The sequence below is a fragment of the Amia ocellicauda genome, chromosome 3 (assembly GCF_036373705.1).
Source record: "Amia ocellicauda isolate fAmiCal2 chromosome 3, fAmiCal2.hap1, whole genome shotgun sequence".
Classification (NCBI taxonomy): Eukaryota; Metazoa; Chordata; class Actinopteri; order Amiiformes; family Amiidae; genus Amia; species Amia ocellicauda.
The window spans coordinates 49,114,028-49,140,042 of NC_089852.1; the positions used below are offsets into that span (position 1 = coordinate 49,114,028).

Genomic DNA, 26,015 nt, shown 5'->3' on the forward strand with positions numbered 1-26,015 from the left:
ACTGCTTTCTTTATTTATGATTCGGCAGATGCTTTTATCCTTAGAAGGGTTTACAAGAAGGAAATAGAGCACGTAAGTGAACAGTATACATGCAAGTAAAAATTATATCAAATCAGGAGTGTAATCAGTTACAAACCTTCAGGACAAGATAACGAAACTTTGTTTTCAAAGCTGGAACCACAGTAAAGGACTTTCAGATCTTCTGGAAATGGGTGTAATGTTCCTGGAAGGGGATTACCTTTCTCTAAGAAAAACGTCATCACTTTATCACTGATTCATCAATCCGGGTTTTGTATTATCTGTGATCTGAGAACGAATGTAACCGCTATTTACGGGATGTGTGTTCACATCATCGTACAAATCAGGGCCTTTTGACACCAGCTGCTCCAGATAAATAATGTAGATAAATATCAAGAATTGTAGAAAAGCTACTGTCAGCATTGAAGAGTCCCACTGGGATACTTACAGACCATACCATGACTAATGCATTCGTAGCAGTGTAGTGTGATTAAATCCACAAAATATTCAACAACTGCAGTCTAGTCACAGAGGAGGTGAATGGAGTTTGGGAGAAGCCATTGCAAAAAATAAAAACCTTCCCTCACATATTTGGAGGGATGTCTTAAGCTTATAGGCTTATTTTAAGTTGTTTTTTTGGAAAGTTTTTTTTGTTCCATTTTGCTCTAAACACCACATAGTCAAGGAAATGCCAAGCGATTAAACTATTAATATGTTAAAATTGTCCATGGACAGGACAAGAAACCTTATTTTTGTCAAAATGTTAATATTTTTGGCATATCTCTCTGCACGCTATTCGCACGAATAAGAATTTCAATCAGTCTGATGCAGCCCAGTTTATTCTTGTAACAAGTATGACCGCATGCATGGGCACCTTTCACTCCCTGACCGTTTTGCAACTTGAAAATGGATACGACATTCATTCAGCATTACACCCATCCCAATACGGGGTCTTAGATGTCCAAATAATGTCACTTTCGGATTAGAATGCAACTTGTAACTATGAGTGAGGACAAGTCCAGATCAACTGTAAAGCATAAAAACAGGGTCAGCGCAGGCTTATGCAACATTTCTCTTCTTAATAAGCTTGACTGGATGTTCAGTAGTGCAGAGGCATCCTCCCACTCACTGGGATACAGCGATGGCATGCAGGAGAAACCCTGCAGGAGCCAGCCTGGGCTCTGAGCAGAGGAAATAAAATTAGTTTAACTAATTTCTAGTTTGTATTTTCTTTAATCTTAATCTATGGACGGTCCCTACAAACTGCTCCAGTTTGTCAACCCACATAGCCAGTATAGGTGTGGCTATGGGGTTGGGTTTTTCTCCTCAATAAGGTAAAGAAATAAAAAAGCTAATGAGAGAATCTGCTGTTGTGATTTTAACAAAACTCTAATGCTTGTGATGTTTACATTGGTTTTCATTTCAAAGTCACCTGTATTTGACTTACTGTCTCTGAGATTGTGTTTGAATAGGAACATTTGCCATTCTTTTCTTTCCTTCCATTCGTGTAATTTTTCAGTAAACTGAATTGGGTAAGAAAAAGTTTGTGGCTGTCAATCTGCGACTGTTATGTATTTGTAATTGGCTTTTTATTGGACTTGCTCATGTCTAAACAGGAAGCGAAATAGCATGTTTAAACATTTCCTCAATCATAAGGTGCTGACATTAGTGGCAACATATTCCATATTATTATTATTATTATTATTATTAATAATAATAATAATAATAATAATAATATATATCTGTAGCCATTACGTTACTGCCCTTTCTGCACATTCCACAGCTGGAACAGTCACCACCCACTGACAAAAATAACAGCTGTTTTTCCAGTTCTGTAATCTCACAGAGCCATCACAATACTTTGACTTAATTGAAGAGGCAGTAAAAGTCGAAACTGCCTCACTGGTTAGCAGATACCATGCTTCCTGTTGTTTTGTACTTTCTGGTTCTGACAAAAGCAATCGGCTGCAGTGACTATACACGGAACAGGACCATACAAACACAACACGTATTTCTCACTATCACTGCTAATATGTGCTAAATAAAATCTCCGGGATACACAGTACCCAATGTAAATGAGACCTATAGAAATTGGATTAGTGGCTATACAGTTGGGTCCTGTCATTTTCAACAGTGGGGGGGTTTGATTTAAAGGAATACAATTTAGTTTAGTTTTCATTCATTTTTTCACAGGTATTTGCTCCAATACATTCACAAAATGTTACAAAAAAATAATGTCAGCATTTGTTTGATTTGGCATATTCTTTGTTAGAAAATCTTTTTTACAGGGATCTTAAGCTAATACATTTAAAACATATTTATCATTAAAAGCCGTTTACAAATATAAAAAGAAAAATGAGACTGTTGTGGAGTTTGACAAGTTTTTAAGTGGAAAGATTGAAAATCCTGAGATCACTCTTCAGATGAATGAATCACGTGACAGAGAGAACGTGGTGAGAATTAGAAATTCATAATGATGCACTGTAATTGACCTTTTCACTGCAGGAATTATGATTTTATCCAACCATTTTATATGTATGCATTTATTGCTTATTCATACGTTTAAAAGCAGAAATTATACTGCGTGTTAAAAAGAAAGTGATGCAAGCTGAGATGGAATGACTTTCCATATCTATCTGTCTATCCATTATATATTTATATTGCATAGAGATGACAGTAGATTGTTCTCTGGTTCGCTATGATAAGGGCTTGGTGGCATAACAAGTTTTATTTTCATTCAGTCCTGCATTTTTCTACAGCTTTCAGAAGTTTTCTTCCAGGCATATGCAATCACTCAAGCTAAATATGATGTTCTCACCAGTGCTACTTTTTGGACTAGTCAGCAACTGCTTTAAAATATATATAATTTAAAAGGTTCCTGCACAGACTATTGTTCGCATTTTATCTCATTTTTATTTTGTTGTTGTGGCTGTGGTCTGGGGCCTGCACCAAATGAAAACTTTGACCTCCCCGCAAATTGCAAATTACAAACTGGTACCCAGCCGCGGTGCATTTCATTGTTAGAGGCCAGTATCTGTTACTTATAAATAAGATGGGGATTGGGTTCAAGTTTGTAATTTGGGATTTACGGGTAGGTCAAAGTTTTGATTTGGTGTTGGCCGTAGTTTCTTAGGCCATATGTTTGACGCGATTTTTTTCATACCTTATTTTTCTTTACATCTCTTAACAAGGAATCAGGGGCATTCATATCTGATGACTGGAGGCAAGACTGAACGGACACAAAGCTGTTCACAGAAATGCGTTTCAAAGCGAAATTAATGCCTGAAACATTCAGTTGGGGTCCTAGTTTTGTCTGTGAAAGTTGGTGTGAAAGCAGTACATGTATTATTTGATGTGAAAAAGGACACTTTGTGTTTGTGGCGCTGAATAGATTTAATCAGATTTTGCAGAATGCTTTTTGACACATACCTCCTCCAGTAGCTCCCAATATCATCCCACAACATATAAAACATTGGTACTATATTCAAGTGCGATGCTTGAAGTTTTTAATTTAGTGGAAATAGTTTGTATAGTCTATTTGTTGAGGATAATATTCCATTCTTGTTCTGAGTTTAAGACCTCTGTTTAAGGGAAAGCAAGTAGCTTTTAAGAAAGGGAGATCCACTGAAGCAAATGGTGTTGAAAGGAAAGCAAAACAAAATCATTTGTAAACAAAATATGAACTGATCTAAGAAGGTCGAAGTTATTTTTAAATAACCGGTTGTGAGTATTCTATCAGGAGAGGTTTGTCTGTTGTTTCCATTTCAATGGGTTCGCTTGAATGTGAGATATGTAAGTTTTACCCTCACTGATTATTGATAGACTTCTCTGGTATTGTTTCTGCCTATAGTCATAATGGAGTAGGAAGCAATTTTGCAGAGCTTATCTAAAGGTTAGATGAGAGCTGTATATATACTGGTGTTTATGATGAGTGAATCTCCTCACAGGTCTCCCTCGCTCCCTCACCTGAATCAGTGAATGATGCACCAACGAGTTCATTGGCCTTTATTTCCAAATCCTAGAGCCCACAATGGCACCTGTTTATCTAAGTATGTGCCCCACTGATCTATTTATGAAAGTGTTTGTATTTTATTTAATCAGATTAACAGAGAGAAATCCAGTCATTTTTCTTTTAAGGTGGCAGTTTTTCATGCAGATTGTGAATGATTAGCAAGCCCTTCTCATTCTCGTGTACAAAATCTAGTGAGCAAAGTAAGTGTGTACAACTTTGATTCATCATGAGATATCATCTGCACTTTAAACAAGTCACTGAGGTGATCTAATAATACCAATTGCAATCAAAGGCAGATGGATAAGTGAGAAATAAACTATGAAAACTCACAGCTCTAGTGATTAATGTCCCTTCATACCGTCTCTGTCAAAAGTTACTGCGTTGAGGACTTTGGAATCCGTGCCACACAAGAGAGGATATTGCATTGAGCTGCGATTTGATGGTTTTGCATTATTGCTGACAACTGTTTATAGATTTGTTTTCTTTCTTGAGATGACAGCTGGGCCAAATAATTGAATTTGTACCTAAAGTATTCACATTGTCCCACAACAATATTCACGGTTTCGGTAGATGCTTCTGTGTCTCTTCCTGAGCCATGTGATGCCAACTGTCACTCTTACCAGCCTCTGTGTCATTTACCTTACTGTGGAAAACTCTCGGCTCTTGCTCTTTTCATTTTATTTTTATTGCCAGCTTCCATTGAACTGCGTTTAAAATAACTTTGTGGCTTGGAGGTGAGCCTGTGGGTGTCAAAATATCTGTATAGTTTTTGGCCAAGAATATACATATGCAAACTTTATATTTCAGTGCATTCAGTGTTAAATGTAGAACCAATAACAATGTAGCTGTATAACTGGAATGTATACCACCCTGAAGCCTGACCTCCTCAGATGTTTGATTCTGGGGAAGACTGGCCTCAGTCACCTTCAACCAAATGAAGAGACTTTTGCTGGACTGGTAGATGGAACTCTTCTCCTCTGGACTCATGATGTCACCCTGAGCAGTAGAAAGTGTTGACTAAAGTTGAGTTCAGTTGAGACGGGTTGTAAAACCTGGAATGTTTCAAGGTGGGGTCTGTATTTGATGTTTGTAGTCCTTCCTGGTTAAATACTTAAAAACACGATGATGATCATTTGTGGAGGACCTTAGACAAAGCTGTTGGCCAAATCAGAGAATTACAATGTTCTTCATAAGTGGATATTTTTTAAAAGGTAGACCCACCTTGTCCATATTCTTCTCATACCTCTTACAGGTCAATGTTAGTGTCCTCTGTACCTGACTGCATTGCAATGCGGTTGGAATTGAATAATTTCAAACACAGCATTGACTTTCATTCCAGTCCGAAGTTTTGCACTGGGTAGGTAGGATGCAATGCAGCACTTTTACAGCAGTTTCAGAAATGCCACCCTTTGAATCCTGGGGATCTTTTGGTTTCTTTTCTACTTAACAGCTATCCTTGTTTCGTCTCTAATCCTTTTTTTCTGCTTTTCCCCCCTTAGACCACTGTAATCTATCCAGCATTTTAAGGGAAGGACCATGCTTTCTTTGATGTTAGATTACTTGCGTGGATGCCAGTAAACCCACATTATTGCAGGTCTGTATGACATAATTATGCAACTTTATTTATTTATTTGTTTTAAGTGTTTTCATGTGCTCAAAATTAAGACCCACCCACGCTGTCCTAAAGTACTGTTCAATTTTAATCTAGTATCTCTCTTTTTTTTTTTTCTGTATAGCTATTTGCAGCTTCACAGCTTGAAAAGTTAGACACCTACCCTCTATCATGATTTTACACCCCCACAGCCTGCAATAATGATGAAAAGGGAAGCTTTTCTTGAGGCAGGCGTTAATGATATCAGGCTTCTAGTTCCTCCCGAACCATAAGCCTTTAACACAAGGAAAATACTTCAACAGGGACACACCATTGCATGTTCTGAGATCTACGTAATCCTTTCATTTCTTCTGGGTACCAAGTCTGCTTGTGCTTTCTTCGCAGAGTTTGAATCATGGGAAACGTGGAAAGCCAGAATGGGGACCATGCTTTTTATGCCGATGACCAGGGCCATTTGTCTCGCAAGCACATGTCCAGGTCCCTCCGGATCTCCAACAAGCAGTCCAGACGCACTCGGCACGCTTCCTCTGGAAAAGTAGAGCACAGGAACTCGGAGACCAGCACCCGCTCCAGCAGCACTCCCAGCATTCCCCAGTCCCTGGCCGACAATGGCCTGGAGCCGTTTAATGAAACCAACATTTTAGGAGACTTCGGGAGCCCCATTTGGGTCGACAGAGTAGCAATGAACCTTAGGCCGGTTTCTTTCCACACCAACTCACTTACTGACCCTCCCATAGATGCGGTGTTGGCGGCAGCGTCCGTGCCCAGCATTCAGGACCCTCAGGACGGCAGTCTGTTTCAAGGGGAGGTCACCTACCTACAGCGCATGAGCGACGGGCCACGGGGCAACGAGAGCACGAGCTTCAAGAAGAAGAGGTCCAAGTCAGCTGACATGTGGCGCGAGGACAGCTTGGAGTTCTCCCTGTCTGACCTCAGCCAGGAGCATCTGACCAGCACCGAGGAGATCATCGACGCAGCCGAGGACAAGGAGTTCAACAACTGCCAGAGGCTCCAGGACAGCCCACAGGGGATGGAGCCCCTGGACCCCACCAACAGGGCCAACTCCCTGGACAAACTGTACGGCCCAAAAAGCCCAGGAGGCAGAGCGCCGAGGAACAGGTTCAGCAAATATGCCCGCAATCTGGCCCCGCATTCCCAGGAGGCAGACGCTGCCGGTGAGACGAGCGACGAGAAGATGCTCTCACCCTCCGAAGATGAGGCCACATCCTACGGGGCCTACACTCTCCCCTGCCGGCGATCCCACTGCCTGTCCGAAGGCGTGCCCAGCCAGCAGCCCGTCCATTCCAGCAGCATGCAGGGCAGGAGAGCTCAGACCACACAGGTAAGCCTCTGTCTCCATGAAAAGTATCACAGACTCCAAAACGCTTTGCTTTGAGCCATTCATTTAATTTCCTTTTCACCTCTTGCTCCTGTTTAAATTTAAACTTAAAAGTAGATTACTAATCAAATACCCAGATAAACCAACTAACCAACTGGTTAATTGGCTAACTGTCAAATTGACTAAATCAAGCATATTAAAACATCTGGTGAAGTATGATATTTCTTGGATTAGCTACCTAAGATTAGAGCCAAATGTCTGTGTTTGGGTACAGGAGGAAATTAATTGGGGAAAATTACTCCTTGTGTTTAATCTGCTCAGGTTCACAGTCAACCTCTCTGAATTAACCTAAACTGCTTAAACTACAGGACTTTTTTTTATCACAGCTGCATCATTTGACAACTTTTTCCCTCCATAGTTTGTGAACTCTATCTTTTACAAGTACAAAAAGTCACACACACACAAACTGTGTACATAATACACAGATGAATGCAACAATCCAATCCTGATCCATAGAAACAGGAAACGGAGGAACTACAAGTTGCAATTCATCATTCTGATATCAAAATGTCTTGTATGTCTGGTGTATTACATTACACCTTTGACTCTAAACCTTTACAGGAGCTCCCCTTCAACACAAGAATATAACTGAGAAACTGTATTGAGTTTTCACAAAGAAATATGAATCAGGAAGTGCAGATGTGTGTGACTCGATTTATGACTCGGATGTGGGAGCCTTTTGCTCTGACAGGTTTTTGTTTGTTTTTGGTCAGCCTGGAAATGATGTTTGCTTCATATCCCTTTTCAAATCCTAGGTTTACGCTTTGTTATATCAGACATTCAATCCTCGGTCGCACGGCTTTTCCTGGAGCAATAAGATATTTGATACAATTAATGCTTACCAGATGACAGTCTCTTCAAAGGAATCTTACTTATTTCAGGATACATGGTAATAAAGCTCTATCTAAGAAAATAGAATCAACGCAATCCCTCTCTCAGTCTCCTCCAGCTTTGTGTTTTCTTCTGAGACTTCTGGTAAGAATGAATATAAAAAAGCAGGGAGTCTTTTATTTATTCTGAATTCATTCATGTATAATAAGGGTCGGCTTTTGCCTGTGAAGAACATCTTCCTTATTTAAAATTCATAGTTTTTTCTGGTGATATTGAGAGTTTAATATTTTAAGTGTCACCTTCTTTTAACGGCACAGATTCACGTTTTATAATATTTGTTTTTAAGTCCATTCCTTTAGGCAATTTGTTTGCTTGCGGACCTCTGGCTGTTCCTAAATATTCTTTGATATCCTCTTCTCTTGGTTGTGATCATCCATGATACCCCGATACAGAACTGTTCTGTTAGATGAAATGGCAGGCTTACACGCGGTGTATGCTTGAATGGTTCAGGTGCCGCCGCTCGAGCCTCCCAGGGGGGCTGCCGTACTCCTGTTGAACTGAATGCTTGACACGCTTGGCTTAGTCATGTGTTGCCGTCTAAATCTGCAGGAGTGAGAGGAAACTGACCTTGTTAATCTTGAAACAGACCACGCTCATCTGTGAGAGAGCGGAGAGCTGCCACTGTTCTGTGGAAGAGAGAAAGGGCTGACTCACAGGCACGCTACACAGATGTCAACATAATTCCTCCATTTGTTTAAGAATAGCAGTTAGTCATTCTGGTAATGACAGCTCGAAAAGCAATGTACGCTAAACACGCTGTATCAATACAATATTGCACTTAGAAAACAGGCAGGGGCAAAACTAGTGCATTGTCCACTCCTGCCAAGAAAAGAGCCTAGTAACACGAATAAATTAAGCTTTTTTAGAAAAGGGCACACCCTGCAATGTGAAATTGTCTGACAAACTTCTTCCTTTCTTATTTTTTTAATTTTTGTCCGCTCATAGGATGTCACAACCGGGGAAGGAAGTGAGTACGCAGATAGTGGAATAGATGGGGTAACAGCCGACGTGGATCACAAATCACGGCGCTCCAAGGCCATGTCGGCCTCCTTCTCGGTGTGCTCGGCGGCCGGCAGCAGCATGTTCGCGGGCAGCGACAGCGGCAGCAGCGGCGGGGGCAGTGGGGCGGGTGACAGCATCCAGGGGGTCTACGAGAACTTCCGCCGCGAGCTGGAGATGAGCTCCTCCAAGACCGAGAGTCAGGAGGAGGCCAGTTCGGCCATGAGCGACGAGCGCAGCAGCGGCACCCTGAGCTCCCCCTGCCAGTCGGACGTCCTCCTGAGTGCCGCCCAGGGCACGGTGCGCAAGGCCGGGGCACTGGCTGTCAAGAACTTCCTGGTGCACAAGAAGAATAAGAAGGTGGAGCCAGCTACCCGCCGCAAGTGGAAACGATACTGGGTGTCGCTCAAAGGTGAACCATCCACTGTGTTTTTTTTTTTTTTTTTTTTCACGCAGCCGCCTTTTCGCTGAGGTAAACTGCGCACAGCTGCGCACACTGTTCCCCAACATCTGTGTCTGCTGCTACTGATTAGGCAGTGAATGGGCTTGGGGATTTCTGTAGAACCTTTCTGGGAGGGGCGGATTAACAAGCAAATGGGCCTATGGGTGTAGGTTTTTACTTGTGCAAGTTTGTTCTGGGTTGTGATAGGAGCTTTCTGCTGACTGGGTTGGATCAGCGAATTATGTAGGGTAGGTCACAGTTGGTCAGGGGAGACTTTGTTCATTAATCACACGTATTTATCTGACTTGATATAGAGACCTCTCAGGATTCCAGTCTTTGACTTACTAGCCCGAGTTAATCCAGTTAGAGAAACAGCGGCTAGTGTAGGCGTTGAGAAGTCTATACAAAGATTGTGGGTTCTTTTTGTAGTTTTAACTTTCAAGTTGAGCAGGCAGTGTTACTCACAGTTCATTTATGTCATTATTGTTATATACCTACTGCCGTTCTAGTCAGATATATGAATATTGTACTTTTCATTTGACTGCTTTGCTTGGCAAGGCACATACAATTTTCACAACACTGTACTATGTCTCTTGACACCACATCCATCTCCTGTGTACTTGGATGGAGTTCTTCATATTCCCCTTCAGACTCATTCGGTGTGGCTGTGCAAATTAATTTAAAAGTAGCCCAGTCATTCGTTATTAATATGCTTCTGCACTGCATCTGTTCTATAATGTATAAGTACTCTGCAGTTGTTTGCAAACGAGAGGAAAATGTTACTCGGGTGGCTGGATTACTCTACAAACATAACACCTACCCTATAATATCACAGTGCTTTCAAATCAATCTCATGAAGTAAAAGTGTTTGTATTCTTTGTCAGAATTCGTTGTCCTATTTTCAGTAGATTTCATTTGTCTTCATACATTTCCAGATTATGACGAGGCACAGTCCAGTGAATGTCAGTTTATACCCAAAACTAACGACTTATAACTGCATGAAATTCAAACAATGATAACAGTTTTAAAGTAATTGTATGAAGAAGTTAGACTTTGTTATTAAGAATGACATTTTTCATTTTAATAAGCCTGTTTCATTTCCCTTCTGACCAGTATTGAAGGTGACGTACATGCCCAGGTGAAAATATCTCCATAGATCAGTTGCACGTAATGTATGCTTGTAAAGTATAGTACCAAAGCTTATTTGAAAAACACTTCACCTTTCAAGCCTTTTTTCAAAAAGAGAAGTTATGTTCCTCTTTATAATGTGATGACTGGTCCCTAATTCTGCGTTGGCTAACATTATTTCCCGTTCGAGAAAGATTGGCCAAGACCTGATGATCCAATGGTTGTCAGTGTTGCAAAGGGGATTCCTGCTGTTTCAGTGACTGTTCTTTCTTGTCACATTATTTATTTTATTTTGTTTGTATGTTCTTCCTCTAGGCTGCACACTGTTTTTCTATGAGACTGATGGACGTTCGGGCATTGACCACAACAGTATCCCGAAACACGCCGTGTGGGTGGAGAACAGCATTGTCCAGGCTGTCCCTGAGCACCCGAAGAAAGATTTTGTTTTCTGTCTCAGCAATTCACTGGGGGATGCTTTCCTTTTCCAGGTATTGGAATCTCAACTATTTAGTGATTTTTCTTTCGGCAGGGAATGACTGTAATAGACTTGGATTTATGCTCTCCAGTGCACTGAAGATACAACTGTATTTCCTTCTAATCTTCTTCAAAGCAACATTTCTACATAATTACATCGGGAGAATACATGGTTTTCTTAAACACCACCTGTAGTCAGAACTGCGCTCAAGCAAGTTCCTCAGGGGAGGCTTAAAATGAGGAACAGAAACCTCCTGCAAATTCGTTTGATTAGTGTCTGTTACACACTATATTACCAGAGATGTTAAAAGACCAATACCCAAAGCAGCCCACAGTGTATTTTACTGGGTGTAGGCCTAATCTTGGTCTAGAATCCTCTTTCCGTCCTTTTCTGGTGGATGTTTCACAGTTACTGCAGCAGTGAGAAAAGTTGGTTTCTGCATTTATTTTAGTTTTATTATTTCAGTTCTTCCTGTTCTAATCCTGAAGTCGGCCCACAATATCACAGATTTTCTATAGTTTTTTAATTTTATTTCCTTGAAGTACTCCGCTTTCAGACAGGCCCTCACTCTAAAATCCCTGTTATGCCAGCAGTATACTACTTTACAATATAATGTCCTTTAAATGTGTGATGTCCACTGGTACAGAGAGCATTATTCTCCAAGGGAGTCTTGTCCAATTACTTCTGTTCATCATTTGCCTCTTTCCCTTCTCCTCATTCACATGCACTGTCAGTCCTCTAAACAAAGTTAATGTTTATTTGTTTTTAATCTAAGCCATCTGTCGCCTTTTCTTGTGTAACAGCTGTTTCATAATTCCCTATTTTTTATAATATATTTCAAATATCCCTGGCTCAACATTATTGTCTTATAAATGCATAATCATGTTCGTTCCATGGCTTCAGTTTTTTTTAATTGGCAGGAGCCGTGCAAGGGAATCACTTTTATTATTTGCAACTTCATCATCTTTGCCATGACAGCTTCGTCATCTCAGCTCTTTGTATTAGTTAGCTGTATCGACATCTTTTGGCTCGGGGCCTGAAGTACATTTGTGTCAGCAACTGAGCATCTCCCTTCAGATCAACTGAATAGTGTGTGGTGGGATAGCGCAGGTTGGGTAACCAGGGATTAAAAAAGGACTTTGCTTTGTTTGTGCTCCCCAGACATCAAGCCAGACAGAGCTGGAGAACTGGATCACGGCCATCCACTCGGCCTGTGCCACCGCGGTGGCCCGGCAGCACCACAGGGAAGACACCGTGAGGATGCTGAGGTCCGAGATCAAGAAGCTGGAGCAGAAGATCGACATGGATGAGAAGATGAAAAAGATGGGCGAGATGCAGCTGTCCTCCGTCACTGAGGGCAAGAAGAGGAAGACCATCCTAGAGCAGGTGATGTGTATCACAGGGCAGCGCTCTCTCTCTTCCGTCTCTCGGCTTATGTAGTGTGCCAGACATAAGCAGTGTGTTAGTAGTATGATGGCCTTCACAGTACTTTCATTTCGACAACTTTTTCTGTGTGCCGAAAACTAAGATAAATAGTGGATCTAAAAATGTTTTACATTACAATGATCTTTAAAGGTTAAGAGTCCAAACCACGCATTTCGTTCATGTCAAAGCCTCTCCAACACGGTAATATCAATCAAAACATAATCATTTGAACTGCCTACCAACTGGACAAGTCACGATGTCTTGGTGAAAGCATCACTGAAAACTCTGTGTTCCTCAAGCTTTGAAGTCCCTACAGAAACAAGCGATTTGTTGACATTGTAGTCCAGATACAAACATGATCAGTGCCAGTGCTTTGTCAATTCTAGACAAAAAAAAAAAAAAAAAGAATGGCGGAGTGAATCATCGATGTTAAATACCTACACAAAGTTGTGTATAGACTGTGCACAATTAAGTTTTTTTGTTTGTTCATCGTAAGCATGATTTAGTTGCCGTATCATTATATATAGCACTTTGCACTTTGTATTGCTCTTATATTTTGCCCTGGATAAGGGCGTCTGCTAATAAATAAATAAATAAATAAATAAAATATATGTATCTTAGGTGCGTATTTGTTTTTCTCAGTTCTTATTGCACATGTTCATAGTGCTGCCACCTACTGGGTTGTTCAGGAAACTGTTGTACTGTGGAAGATGGAACGTGTCACACAGAGATTTATTTCCTGTCCGTGGCTCGAATCCCCCACAAAAAATGGATGACACCAGGAATTGCCTTTGTTTATTTTTTTTTGTAAACAAAAATAATATAACTGTAATCTGAATATGTACCAGATGGTATGTTTTTACTTTTATCAATTTAATTCATACACGATTTTACTTGTCCTTTAAGATGTATCCTCAGTTAAAAGGTGCTAAAATCCATTGAGATTGAATCTTTGGCTGGGGATTCCTTTTAGAGGTTAGCCACTGACTATTCAGGACTATTCATTATACAACCGTAATTGAAGGAACATATTGGAAGTTACCAATGTGTTGAATTGTAAACCGTGCAAGTAGTATCATGCAGTAGTTTTTAAGTTTTTTTTTTTTTTAACTAAAATTAGAGTTAAGGATGCCAACTGGCCCCACAGAAATAGGATACTTCAGATGGACCACGTTTCAAATTTGCCTCTTAACCTCAAATAAATTCTGCATTGTATGTAAATAAGAGGTGTTTTAAAACTGTCCTCACAATCATGTTGATTCTTCTTTTGGCCAAAGTTCATAACTGACTAAATGTGTTACGCAAAACCGCTTCAGCAATTCAGAATCTGCGTGCTGTGTTGAAGGCAATTCATTTCTGGTTCATGGAACATTTTGGCATCAGAGCATTTACCAAAATGCAATTACCAGCAACTGATGTTTTGGCAATGGTTGGGAGATCTGTTTGTAACTTGTTCTATTTGAACTTGCGTTAGCTGTTCTATAATGGCACGCCTAAACTTCAGTTCAGTTTAGTTGCCTCTTGCCTATTTTGAGCGGTGCATAGTTTGGCGTTGTTTGTTTGCCTTTGTCTACAATTCAATTGGGGCAGGCATTTTTCTTTAGAGAGGACTGAGAATGTGGCACTGCTCTGGGCTTCTTTCACGCTATGGTATGTGGAACATTGCTCTGCTTTTATCTGAGGTGTCTTGGTGTTTTTTGGCTGAAACTATCCCATCTCCTTTAGTGCTGAACACAAAGCAGGTGATCCAATGAGTAATCATAATCATTCGCATTCAAACACAGGACAAATGTACACTAGCCAGACTAGGCCACAATGCCTGAACATATTTTATTTAAGAGCAGATGGAGCAACATTCCCCTTCGCTATAAGCCTCCCAATTGCCCCCCAGCTCACTCCAGGACCATCCTCCAATAATGTTGATGTTGTTGTTGTTGTTCTATTAATAGATCTTTTTATGGGAGCAAAATCTGGAGCAGTTTCAGATGGATCTCTTTCGCTACCGCTGTTACCTGTCGAGTCTGCAGGGAGGAGAGCTGCCCAATCCCAAACGGCTCCTAGCGTTTGCCAGTCGTCCCACCAAACTTGCCATGGGTCGCCTGGGGATCTTCTCAGTCTCCTCCTTCCATGCCCTGGTAAGTAACACCTCCTTGGGGTGCATTGCATTGAACCTGAAATGTACAGCTTGCCAAATTCGTTGAGATAGGGTAGTGCTAGGGTGTTAAATAACTGGCTCTATTCAGTATGCTGATTTGTGGCTTTGGTTTTGTAATAACAAAATAACATTAAAAACCTTTTACTGCAGTGATTTGAATATGAAGCTAGGCACACAACACTACACAAAGAGATTGGCTGATTGACGCACTGGAAAATCTCAGCATTTGAAAAGATTGAGTTTGATGTTATGCAGTTTTTTCTGTTTTTAATATATTATAACTCTGTTTCAGAGTATTTCAAACTTTTTTTTACTTGGGTGGGTGAAATGTTGAATAAATGAATGATACTACGAGGCCTTTAAATGGATTTAGCTAAAGTGCCTTTTAGAGCAAAATATCGGAAACCCCTAATGAAAAGTCTGCATGCAGTTAGCTTTCAGTTTTCTAAACACTTAACAGAACTATGTACAACATCCCTGTTCTTAAAGATAGCGAACTTCAGAGAAATATGGTAATTGATTTTTTGCTTGAAACCCTGAAAGTTTTAAAAGCATCAAATTGTCTTTTAATTTAATTAATGGAGGAGCCAAATCATTTGATCGATAAGGTTCTTGTTTGGCTGCGCCCACGTCGACTGTAGCACAATCATCTGTTCAGAGTAGATAGGTGTTGTAAGATTTGACGGCAGGGTGCAGTGTTTTAACTAGAAGAAAGATCTTAAGGCAGTTTCCCACGTACACGATTGAAAAACAGTTTCAAGTGGATTCGCTTCTCTTACTGGGAAACAAAAACCTCCCCAGGGCACTTGAGTAAAGTAAAGTACAGTAGACAGCAGATGGTTCTGTTGAAGTTACATAAAGCAATAATTCCGAAATTAGATCTGAAAGGCAAAATCAGAGAACACAAGTGAATTATAATAATGAATTGGTGGTTAGGATGTGTGGTTGATTGAATGCCTCCCAATAAGTTGCCAATTTCTTTCACAGCCGCACCCACCCTCACAAAAACAACTCCCCAGGTCATTTATAAAGCAACACTCCCAGTCTAACATTACCAGAGCCCCTGGCCAAGGCCTCTACCCGTTTCATACAAGAGTGGAAAAACGCCAACAAAATCAAAAAGAAATGGGAATGGCATCTATGTGATTCATTCTTTAGTGCATTTGTGAAACCAGAGACACTCTTTAGATCTCTAACCACAATCTTTTGGCGCACACAAGGTTTAGGAGATAAGGCAGAGGATTCACCAGGCAAGGTTTTCACGTGAGAGATCAGTCTTGTCTTTGTCATAGATTTTTTCACCGCCCATCTCGTCTGCAGTGCTGTGTCTCACAAAGCAGTCTGTGTTTCGAAAGCGTTAATTGCTCCATTTGTATCTATTGTCTAGGGGTATAGAGGTGCCAGTTACCCCAGATGGAAATGGGGGTAGACCTGGTTCTCTTTTTGCGCATATTGTGCACAAAAAGAAAAGGGAAAGAAAAACACGTGTGAATTACCCTAGAAATGCCAGTTTTCATTATTGTCACCATGTGGATTCTCAGTTTAAGAAAGAGAATCCGAGTGGTTATTCATGTTTTATAAATTTCTTGCACTATATGAGTTGTCCAGTGTAGATAAAAGTATCCGATAAAATCTAAAACTGACAGAATTAGAAATCAAGCATAAAAATGTCTTCCCCTCACTGTATGACTTTGTGTGCAGCTGAGTTAGTGCCTTTAGGAAGCCTGTTCTATTCATGTCTGCCTGTCCGGTCCTGTCTACTCTGTACAGACGTGTGGCCTCATGGCAGTGTCTTGCGTTTGCTCACTGCTTTCCATGGTTGTAGGTGGCGGCGCGCACAGAGAGCGGGGTTCGGCGCAGGACGCAGGCCATGTCAAGATCTGCCAGCAAGCGCAAGAGCAGATTCTCCTCTCTGTGGGGGCTTGACACTACCTCAAAGAAGAAGACAAAGGGAAGGCCCAGCATCAATCAGGTCCGTATCATTCTTGGCCACGTGCCTATAACTCCTTGGGGGCCCTGATCGAGATGGAGGCTAATCAAGATTGGGCCTGCCTTTATGGAGGTTAATTGTGGTATTCCATGCTTTGGTGAAAGCACAATAGTGAAGCACAGGCCAGTCACAGTAAGACATGGGGATGCTGGGTAATCTATGAAACCAAGTGAAGGAAGACGAGGCAGACTATGCATAGTATAGCCATGGGATTTGAATTTTTACCTGTTTTAATTGAAGTATGGCTAATAGATTTAGGACTGGACACATCAAAATGATTTAGACTAGAAAATGTTAGCAGATATCTCCGCATGGTAGAAGTGTTGGCCATTACGGAACAAATATATATATATATATATATATATATATATATATATGGTTGAAATGTGTAAATAAATCCTTAACATTGGCCAACATTGGCCCCTCCTTTGACTTATAAAAGTATAATGCATGTATTTTAAATGTATCTTAATATGTATTACTATTAGGCCTATATGTTGCCAATATATTGTAGAAATAAACCTCACCATATATTTTCAAAATATAAAAGAAATATGTGGATTGCAGACTAAAATATAATTAAAATATATCCCATTTATTTTAAATAGACAAAAATGGGCCATTGTTGGCATATGAAGAATATAATTTCTAGCATATATTCAATTTTCAATATGTTTGTAAATGGGTGTTGACTAGGTTTGGCAGTGCCAATTATTTTCACTGAGATCTGGTCTGCAATCTGGACAAGATGAGGTGACACACGGGTGTTAATTGTGCATGACTGAAAACATATGCATTTTAATGAAAAGTTGTATTGGATCTGTAAAATTTGATGGTGTAAACTGAACCACTGCATTGTCTAGACACTAAAACAAAACACACAACCAAAAAGCAATACCCAATGTAGTTATATTGGTGGGACACGCATGCATGCAGCCGACAAAAAAAACTCTTATCTGTTATCGAAGATCTGTTGTCCTTGCTGCTTTTATTGATTCTTTTTTTTAGCTTCACAACAGATACTGAGTAAAAAGATCAACAAGATACATTTTTATATGAAGAGGTTAAATTACCTTTGGAATGAAGATTGCAAAGTAATACAATAGGTTTTAATTGGAAGAAATGAGTAAAGGTAGTTTATTCAAAATACCAACTGTTGTGTTAATTAAGAGAAGGGGTGGGGGGGAGTAGCTTGACGTATTTGACATTCCCTATTATTAGTAAAAGCAGCTGTGATTGGAACAGTGTGAAAGAAGCTGAGAAAATCTTTATTTTAATATGGTAATTGACCTGCCAGAATCAGCAGACAGTTGCTGGATAAAAATACATACAAAAGGGTGCATAAGGAATTTTTCCAGAGTCGGCTTTTCATGCGGCTAAATTCATGTTTTCTTTTGTTCTTTTAAAAACAGTAATTATTTTCATATTTATCATATTGAAATGTTCTTGCATAGTGCTTTATTGCCAAAAACCTCATACATATATGAGTTCATTTGAAGGCTAGGACTTCCTGTCACCCAGTTTAAACTGATATAAGAAAATGTGTAATCTTAATACTAATAATGGTAATATACAATTAAAATATGAAAAGCCACACTTAAAGGAGGTTCACTATACATTAATCACAACTTAACAAACACAATGAAAATCTCAATGTCTGATTGTTATATGCTTCTTGCTTCTATGCAATGCAAATGCAGCAGCAGGCATTTCACAATTGCTGGGTGGTTTGAAGTTTTGATTCAATTTAGGCCAAGTTGAAATGTTTACAGGCTTAGCTTTGTAGACATCCAGTCACCTTCAGATTCCAGTTTCACAACCACTAAGCTAAACGTCTCTTTCTTTTGCAGGTGTTTACTGATGGTGATGACACACTAAAGAAGTCAATGGAAGGTGTGTTCAGTGATCCTTCAAGAGAGAGCACGGTAACCGATTTTTATGTTTCAATAAACTACTTTTTAAGTTTACTGTGTATTCCAAAGTCACTTGAGGTTTTATTTAAATTAAAGTACTTGTCAACTATTGCAAGGATTCCACTAATTAAGTATTTCACAGAATACGAAAATGTTTATATATATATATATACACTCACCTAAAGGATTATTAGGAACACCTGTTCAATTTCTCATTAATGCAATTATATAACCAACCAATCACATGGCAGTTGCTTCAATGCATTTAGGGGTGTGGTCCTGGTCAAGACAATCTCCTGAACTCCAAACTGAATGTCTGAATGGGAAAGAAAGGTGATTTAAGCAATTTTGAGCGTGGCATGGTTGTTGGTGCCAGACGGGCCGGTCTGAGTATTTCACAATCTGCTCAGTTACTGGGATTTTCACTCACAACCATTTCTAGGGTTTACAAAGAATGGTGTGAAAAGGGAAAAACATCCAGTATGCGGCAGTCCTGTGGGCGAAAATGCCTTGTTGATGCTAGAGGTCAGAGGAGAATGGGCCGACTGATTGAAGCTGATAGAAGAGCAACTTTGACTGAAATAACCACTCGTTACAACCGAGGTATGCAGCAAAGCATTTGTGAAGCCACAACACGTACAACCTTGAGGCGGATGGGCTACAACAGCAGAAGACCCCACCGGGTACCACTCATCTCCACTACAAATAGGAAAAAGAGGCTACAATTTGCACAAGCTCACCAAAATTGGACAGTTGAAGACTGGAAAAATGTTGCCTGGTCTGATGAGTCTCGATTTCTGTTGAGACATTCAGATGGTAGAGTCAGAATTTGGCGTAAACAGAATGAGAACATGGATCCATCATGCCTTGTTACCACTGTGGAGGCTGGTGGTGGTGGTGTAATGGTGTGGGGGATGTTTTCTTGGCACACTTTAGCCCCTTAGTGCCAATTGGGCATCGTTTAAATGCCACGGCCTACCTGAGCATTGTTTCTGACCATGTCCATCCCTTTATGACCACCATGTACCCATCCTCTGATGGCTACTTCCAGCAGGATAATGCACCATGTCACAAAGGTCGAATCATTTCAAATTGGTTTCTTGAACATGACAATGAGTTCACTGTACTAAACTGGCCCCCACAGTCACCAGATCTCAACCCAATAGAGCATCTTTTTAGGATGTGGTGGAACGGGAGCTTCGTGCCCTGGATGTGCATCCCACAAATCTCCATCAACTGCAAGATGCTATCCTATCAATATGGGCCAACATTTCTAAAGAATGCTTTCAGCACCTTGTTGAATCAATGCCACGTAGAATTAAGGCAGTTCTGAAAGTGAAAGGGGGTCAAACACAGTATTAGTATGGTGTTCCTAATAATCCTTTAGGTGAGTGTATATAATTGCTTTGCCCCTTCTTATACCAGAACCACGAACATATTATTGAGGGATCCTTCCGTTAAACCTTAAACAGAGATTCGCTTGCCACCACAATCTTGATTAATGAATGCAGACAAAAACCATCTCCAGTTTTCCGTTTCTTGGATTCCATCATGTGAATGAATCCTAGCTTAATATCTTCTCCCTTTAGAGACATTGTGGGTCTTCAACCAGGATTTACAAGATCACTGAGGAAATGTGGCAGCAGCCATTGCGAAAGCCTTGAAAATCACTTGATCTCACTTTGAACTGCACTGACATTCCACACTAACAGACAGGAATCTGATCAAGTTTGCAACATATGAAACAATGCTGGTTTGTCTTTAGTCTTCACAAATGTTTACATGTGTAGATGTCTTCATGAAGTCACGCAACACACTTGTGGTGTTGAATTTTAGCAGTATGTATTGGCTCAAGATGATGCAGCATGCATGTCTATGAGAGACTTTAATCCATGCCTGCATTTGTAATACCAAGAGACTGTGCTCCAGATGGCAACAGCTTAGCCGTTTCTATGGGTAACTGGTCCATTTTCATCTTTTGGTGCTTTGTAATGGTTCAACATCAAATCACACTTTCCTAAAGCAAGCCTTTAACACGATGAAAGATTCTCTTGATTAAAGAAGCTATTTATTTTGTGTTTATTCAAAGTTAAAGTATTGATGTAGGTAAATGCTTTTGTATCCAGGGTCTGTGCAATGTGAAATATTTGTTTCCCGTTTCCATTTCATCTGATGTTGCACATGCAGCACACAGCTCTTTGTTTAGGACTGAGAGGGAGCTCTATGCTGGCGCTGGTCCTCCCCCCAATGGTATTCTAGTTTGCCTTGTGATGGAGGAATATCAACTAGGGTTTCATTGACTCAAGGTGTGGGGCCCTGCTGACAAGGAGACCTTCCAACATGGACCTTGACTTCCTGGCCTCGGAAACATCCATTGTTGAGCCTTTTTAGGAGACAGATGGTGGAGAGGGGGGCAACAGGGTTGGAGGATGCATGCTGTGCCTTCAGTCTGCTTAGGGCTCGTCTGGGTTGCTGCAAACAGATGACTGACATGGACAGTTTCTGAATAGGGAGGCCGCCAGTTTCTTTGTATGGGCTGTTTGTTGATAGTGGCGTTTGTGTTTGATAACGCTTTGAAACTTATCAGAGAGGGACACGGGCAAACTGAATGACATGACAAATGGCAGCCAGGGGCGATCAGATACAGCCAAGGAGAGATGCCGTGACCTCCAGTTATTGATGGCCTTACATGGATGTCACAAATGAGGCGATAACCAAAATAACCAAATAATAGAGTCAGTCACTCACCACGCCGGGGAAGCTATGCAGGGGTCATTACAGCAGTTAATTCCATAATACACAGACAAGAAAAGGAAAGGTAGAGGAAGAAAAAGGGAAATAATAGCTCCCAATTTAGCAAGCTCTTGGTTTTTCTTCAGTTATTGATTTGTTCATTATTTTCATTTTAAATCCTTTTATTAAATTGCCTCTTAAAATATGTGCTACTTGTATTGATCCTGCTGTCCCTTTTTATTGTGGTAATAAAACAATGTACAGAAATATGCAAGCATGTCATAGCGCTAACATCTTGCCTGTGAATGATACACTTCTATTTACAAATAATGTAGAAGTAAACAAAGTGGAAATAGCTCTGACATTAATCTGCTAGCCGCACTAAAGAGGCTTGGAATGAAATAAAGATGAGATTTGTCCTTAATGTGACAAAAGCCTGGATTTAATCCACACTCTGGCCCAACCTACTAATCGCAAGAAATAAACCTGATTCTTGGTGGCAGTCACTGAGCCTTTTCTTGGGCTAATTGGAAACCAGCCATCCCTGAATGTGTCCAGTTGGAAGCTGTGAACTTCAGTAATTTTGGATTCGTCCCAAAGGTGTTAACCCCCAGTTGTTCAAATGACATACCTGACCGTGTTGGTTTTTCTTTCTGCAGAAGGAGAATGACGGGACTTTGAAAAGCATTCCACAGCATAACGCCGACAGTGACATCTGGGTTCCTGACTACCTCACTCCTTCCTGGGTCTGCCTGCCCAATGACCAGCCCGTGCTCGCGATAATCCAGCCCGAGGACCCTGCTCTGGATATCCTTGAGATGGTGTGCAAGGTAGGAAGTGACATTATTATTATTAATGTCTTTGCAGACAACCATAACCAGTAATGTCCTAGTACAATGAGCTAAATACTGTTCGCGTCACTGGCCTTATTACTTTGATGTGTTAACTTTGTCCTATGCAAGCTTAATCGGGTATATCAACTGCAGTTCCTGAAGGCCTGTGCTTTTCTTACTTCAGTCCCACCTGATCCCTCAGCTGTTTAATGACTGGATGTTATTTAGCCCTCAAGATCTGTTACAGACACTTGAATCTTGAATTAAGTGTGTCTATTAAATCATCAATTGTAAAAGTATTAAATATATCCAGCTAAGCAAGTGTAGGCATCGGTGAAATGAACTGAGAGATTGCTGTATGAAAACCAGAAGACCGTGAGCCCCTTGAGAACAGTCTTACTCTGCATTGCATCGAGGCTATTTTCGCCCTTTAAAACTGAATATGTAATTTTCATATTCATGTCGTTGAATGTTGAATCCAAGTCCCCACTTTCCATTATAGTAAATGCCTTCTGTTTCTTTCATACTGTACATTTATATTGTTGTGCCTTCCTGCTTCCATATTTTGGGATTTTATATATATATATTGGGCTGACTCGGTAGATTGGGTCTATTAATCAATTAATTAATTGATCGACGATCAATATTTTCTCTATTTAATCAAGCCGATATATATATTTTTTTCTTTCCAGTATAATGACTGGTGATTTATACGGTTAAAGCTAGAATCAAACTACCTACAAGACCCAAAACCGATCATTTTAACCGATAGCTCTTGTGGTATAATGAAAGGAAAACAATCAAATAAAACTAGCACAAATGGAGTCGTATTTAAATGTAAATATGAACATAAAACATTAAAATGATTGGTATAAATAACATCAATGCGCTTTTTTTTTTTCTAAAGCATACACAGTCAAAACAAATAAACAAGTGTTTGTGGCGTAATCACTCAGTGTCCACTCAATCTGACTACAGTTGTAAGAAGACACTTGTAATGCTATACGATGCGTGTGTTTTTCAAGCACTTGACTGTAGACAGGTGAGGTAGAGATCATAACTTGAACTTGATCTGCGTTTATGCAGCTAAAACACAGTAGGCATATTTAATACATATATTTATTAAAAGTCAAGAATGGGTCTGCACAGTGTATTCAGTATTAAAATCAAATTAAATCTGTCAAACTGACCAGCCCTGCGCTTCTGTTGTGTTAAATTATAAAGGTGAGTCATGCAAGATATCACATCACTAGAGCTACAGTACAGTATCTGCGCACAAACTGCAGGGTTACAAGCCGCTATTGGGAAACTACAGTCGAGCTTTGGATTCAAACTGGATTCAGAAGGAAACATTGAAGACAAAGTAAAGGTTTTCTGTTTCATTTGCAAGCGATGATTTGGCAGTGTGAGTAGTTTACAGTATAATTTGTGAGCAAAACATCCGTTTGTTGTAGCGATTTATAATTTAGTTTGCTGATGATAATTTAGTGATTAAAAAAAAGTCATTTTTGTTTACCATTCCCGTGCAGTGTAGTTATACTGCAATATCAATGGCTAGTATTTATTAAAGTATTACTGTGTAGCATAACCACTTATGGTCTGTTTTACTTATTTTAATAAGTAACTAATGCCCATTGATTAACTGATCAAATATTTTAATCGACTGACAGCCCTAATATATATATATATATATATATATATATATATATATATATATATATATATTTTAACTCTTAGGAAACTGAAATATGACTTATATGCAGATAGAAAAGTGGATTGTCCCTACAGTTTGTTCTTACTCAACCAGATCTTTAGATATTCACATAGTGTTGTGTTATTTAGGACAGTACTCTGCATTCTAGCTAAAACAGATACACAACAAGAGTTAAAGTGACTCATTTGTGTGACTGTGGGTGGGTTCGTTCGTATCAAATGGCTACTATTAGCAGATGGTCCTTGTCAGTACTTCAACCATTTAGCTATGAAGAGCACTTGTTGTAGATTACAGCTGTGTGTAACAAGCTTGGCATTTACAAAAAATAGGGGGGGAATCCAGTTTATACGGAGCTAGAGAACGCCACAATTAGCCCAGCAATGGCAGAATAAACTGAAATACAAGAAAGAAACTTACTTGTTTCACAGGTACCCATTTGGATAAAAAACAAAAACAAACTAAAAGCATACATTCTAATTTCTATCCCCTGTATCTTTATTCAGTGCTTTTTTGTTTCTGTTTAGTTTGACACCTGGACCGTATTCCATACTTTCGCTGTTTTCATGGATTACTTAACTTAAAAAAATCAAACAAACAAGAGAATATGTTAAAACAAGCACCTCAAAGACCTCACATTTATTTATCATTAGGCATCTCCTTCCTGCTTTATTATTTGTATATTTTCTTTACCGATTCCTTCAGTCATTTCATAAGATAAATATGACCAAAAGGAAAGGTCAAAGAAAAATAAACAGTTCATGTTTGTTTCTGATTCCTGGAATTCTCTTCTACATTTCAAGTAATTTCTTGACAGATTTTCCTTGTGTAACCACAGCAAAACCCAGTGTGTCTTCGAGTTCATTATCCTGTTGTCCTTTTGCTCTTACACAGATACTAGGAGCTGTTCAAACACAGGCAAAAGAAACGTGACCCCTTTTTGTGGTACTAAACAGTTCTGTAAGTCTTTACTGTGCCGTGATCAGCAAGGAGAGCACAGACACTCAACATATTTTTTAGTATCACCTTAACAATAAACGCACAATATGAAGTGTCTTCTTCCACTGCATATATTTTGAAGGAGCTACTCCACAGCATATTTACTGTGCTTCCCCATTAGACAACACACCAACAATTCAAACTGTGAAATCCAAGGAAGTTCCTGAGGATTGTTATTGAATATATTTCTTCTCGAGCTTATAGTTGAGATCTCAGGCATTAATGCTCGCCTGGGTGGGATGATCTTAGTCAGCATACTTGTAAAATAATAAATCTAATTCTGTCTGAGAAGGGCCACTCCTCAATTTTGTTTCCTTTTTCTTTGTTAACATCTTTATGTATTTGTTATCTTTTTCTGCCTTTCCTTTTCTGTCACGCTTTCTTTTTCATCCGCCCCTTTTGTTGTTTGATCAACCTCACCTCACCTCCAGTCACCATCAGGGTTAAGAACATGCCAGGTCGAGTATAGTAATCCTTTAAAACAAACAATCAAATATCAAGCAATAGGGGCTTTATTACAGGTTTCTCTATGAATGACTCCATTGTTCACAAAATGGATTAATTGGTAGTTCCACTACAATTCTTGAAGATTTGTTCAGCAAGTGCTTAAACCTGGAATGAATACTGCTTTTGCTGGATTTATTTTCCTTCCCGTGAATGTTCTAGTGTTGATATTCCTTTTAGGTACAATCTGTAACTCAATTGTAGGACAATCTAGTCAGTAAATGCAAATAAGTAAAATTAAAAAGTACTACTAAATAATTAACCAAGAAACACATAAACTTTAATTAAATGTTCATTTTCAAATGTGCTGTGATTAAGTAATGAAACCAATGCTTATGGTTTGTGTAGGCCCACCAACTAGATCCAGCCAAACACTACCTGCGACTGAAGTTTTTGATTGAAAACCAAGTGCAATTTTATATCCCCAAGCCCGAGGAAGACATCTGTGATTTGGTAAGAATACGTTTTCTTCAAATCTTCATAAGCTTTTCATTTTAAATGTAAACAACTGATTTTGGAAGGTTATATTCCGGGATGTGAAGCTTAACATGTTCAAGGGTATAAGGGTATTTAATAGCCTAGTGTAAAAAAAACAAAAAAACAATGGTGAATATGGTTATAAATCAGTGATGGTGCGAGAGTGACCGCTCTTTTTGGCCAGCAAAGTAAATATTTAGTGCAGCAACAGATCAGTTTGTTGATTACAGTGCAACTTGTGCAGCTGCCACAGTGCAAGTTTGCAGCTTCATTAGCGGTGATGGACACGAGATGTCCAA

The 26,015-nt window shown here is 39.7% G+C and overlaps 1 protein-coding gene across 5 annotated transcripts in view; it reads left to right on the forward strand.

Moving 5' to 3' along the window:
- The window catches only part of tiam1a (TIAM Rac1 associated GEF 1a), a 79,024-nt gene that overhangs the window by 23,756 nt on the left and 29,253 nt on the right, over positions 1–26,015 (forward strand). For 3 of the 5 annotated variants that reach the window (XM_066699840.1, XM_066699836.1, XM_066699838.1), the window contains 10 exons: positions 5,530–5,624; positions 6,027–6,984; positions 8,878–9,343; positions 10,817–10,989; positions 12,138–12,362; positions 14,351–14,536; positions 16,382–16,528; positions 18,397–18,471; positions 21,852–22,022; positions 25,588–25,692. In XM_066699840.1, the coding sequence (XP_066555937.1) occupies positions 6,037–6,984; positions 8,878–9,343; positions 10,817–10,989; positions 12,138–12,362; positions 14,351–14,536; positions 16,382–16,528; positions 18,397–18,471; positions 21,852–22,022; positions 25,588–25,692 (2,496 nt within the window). In that variant the 5' untranslated portion in view covers positions 5,530–5,624; positions 6,027–6,036. The remainder of the gene's footprint in view (positions 1–5,529; positions 5,625–6,026; positions 6,985–8,877; positions 9,344–10,816; positions 10,990–12,137; positions 12,363–14,350; positions 14,537–16,381; positions 16,529–18,396; positions 18,472–21,851; positions 22,023–25,587; positions 25,693–26,015) is intronic. The other 2 variants (XM_066699837.1, XM_066699839.1) reach the window with 1 other exon arrangement.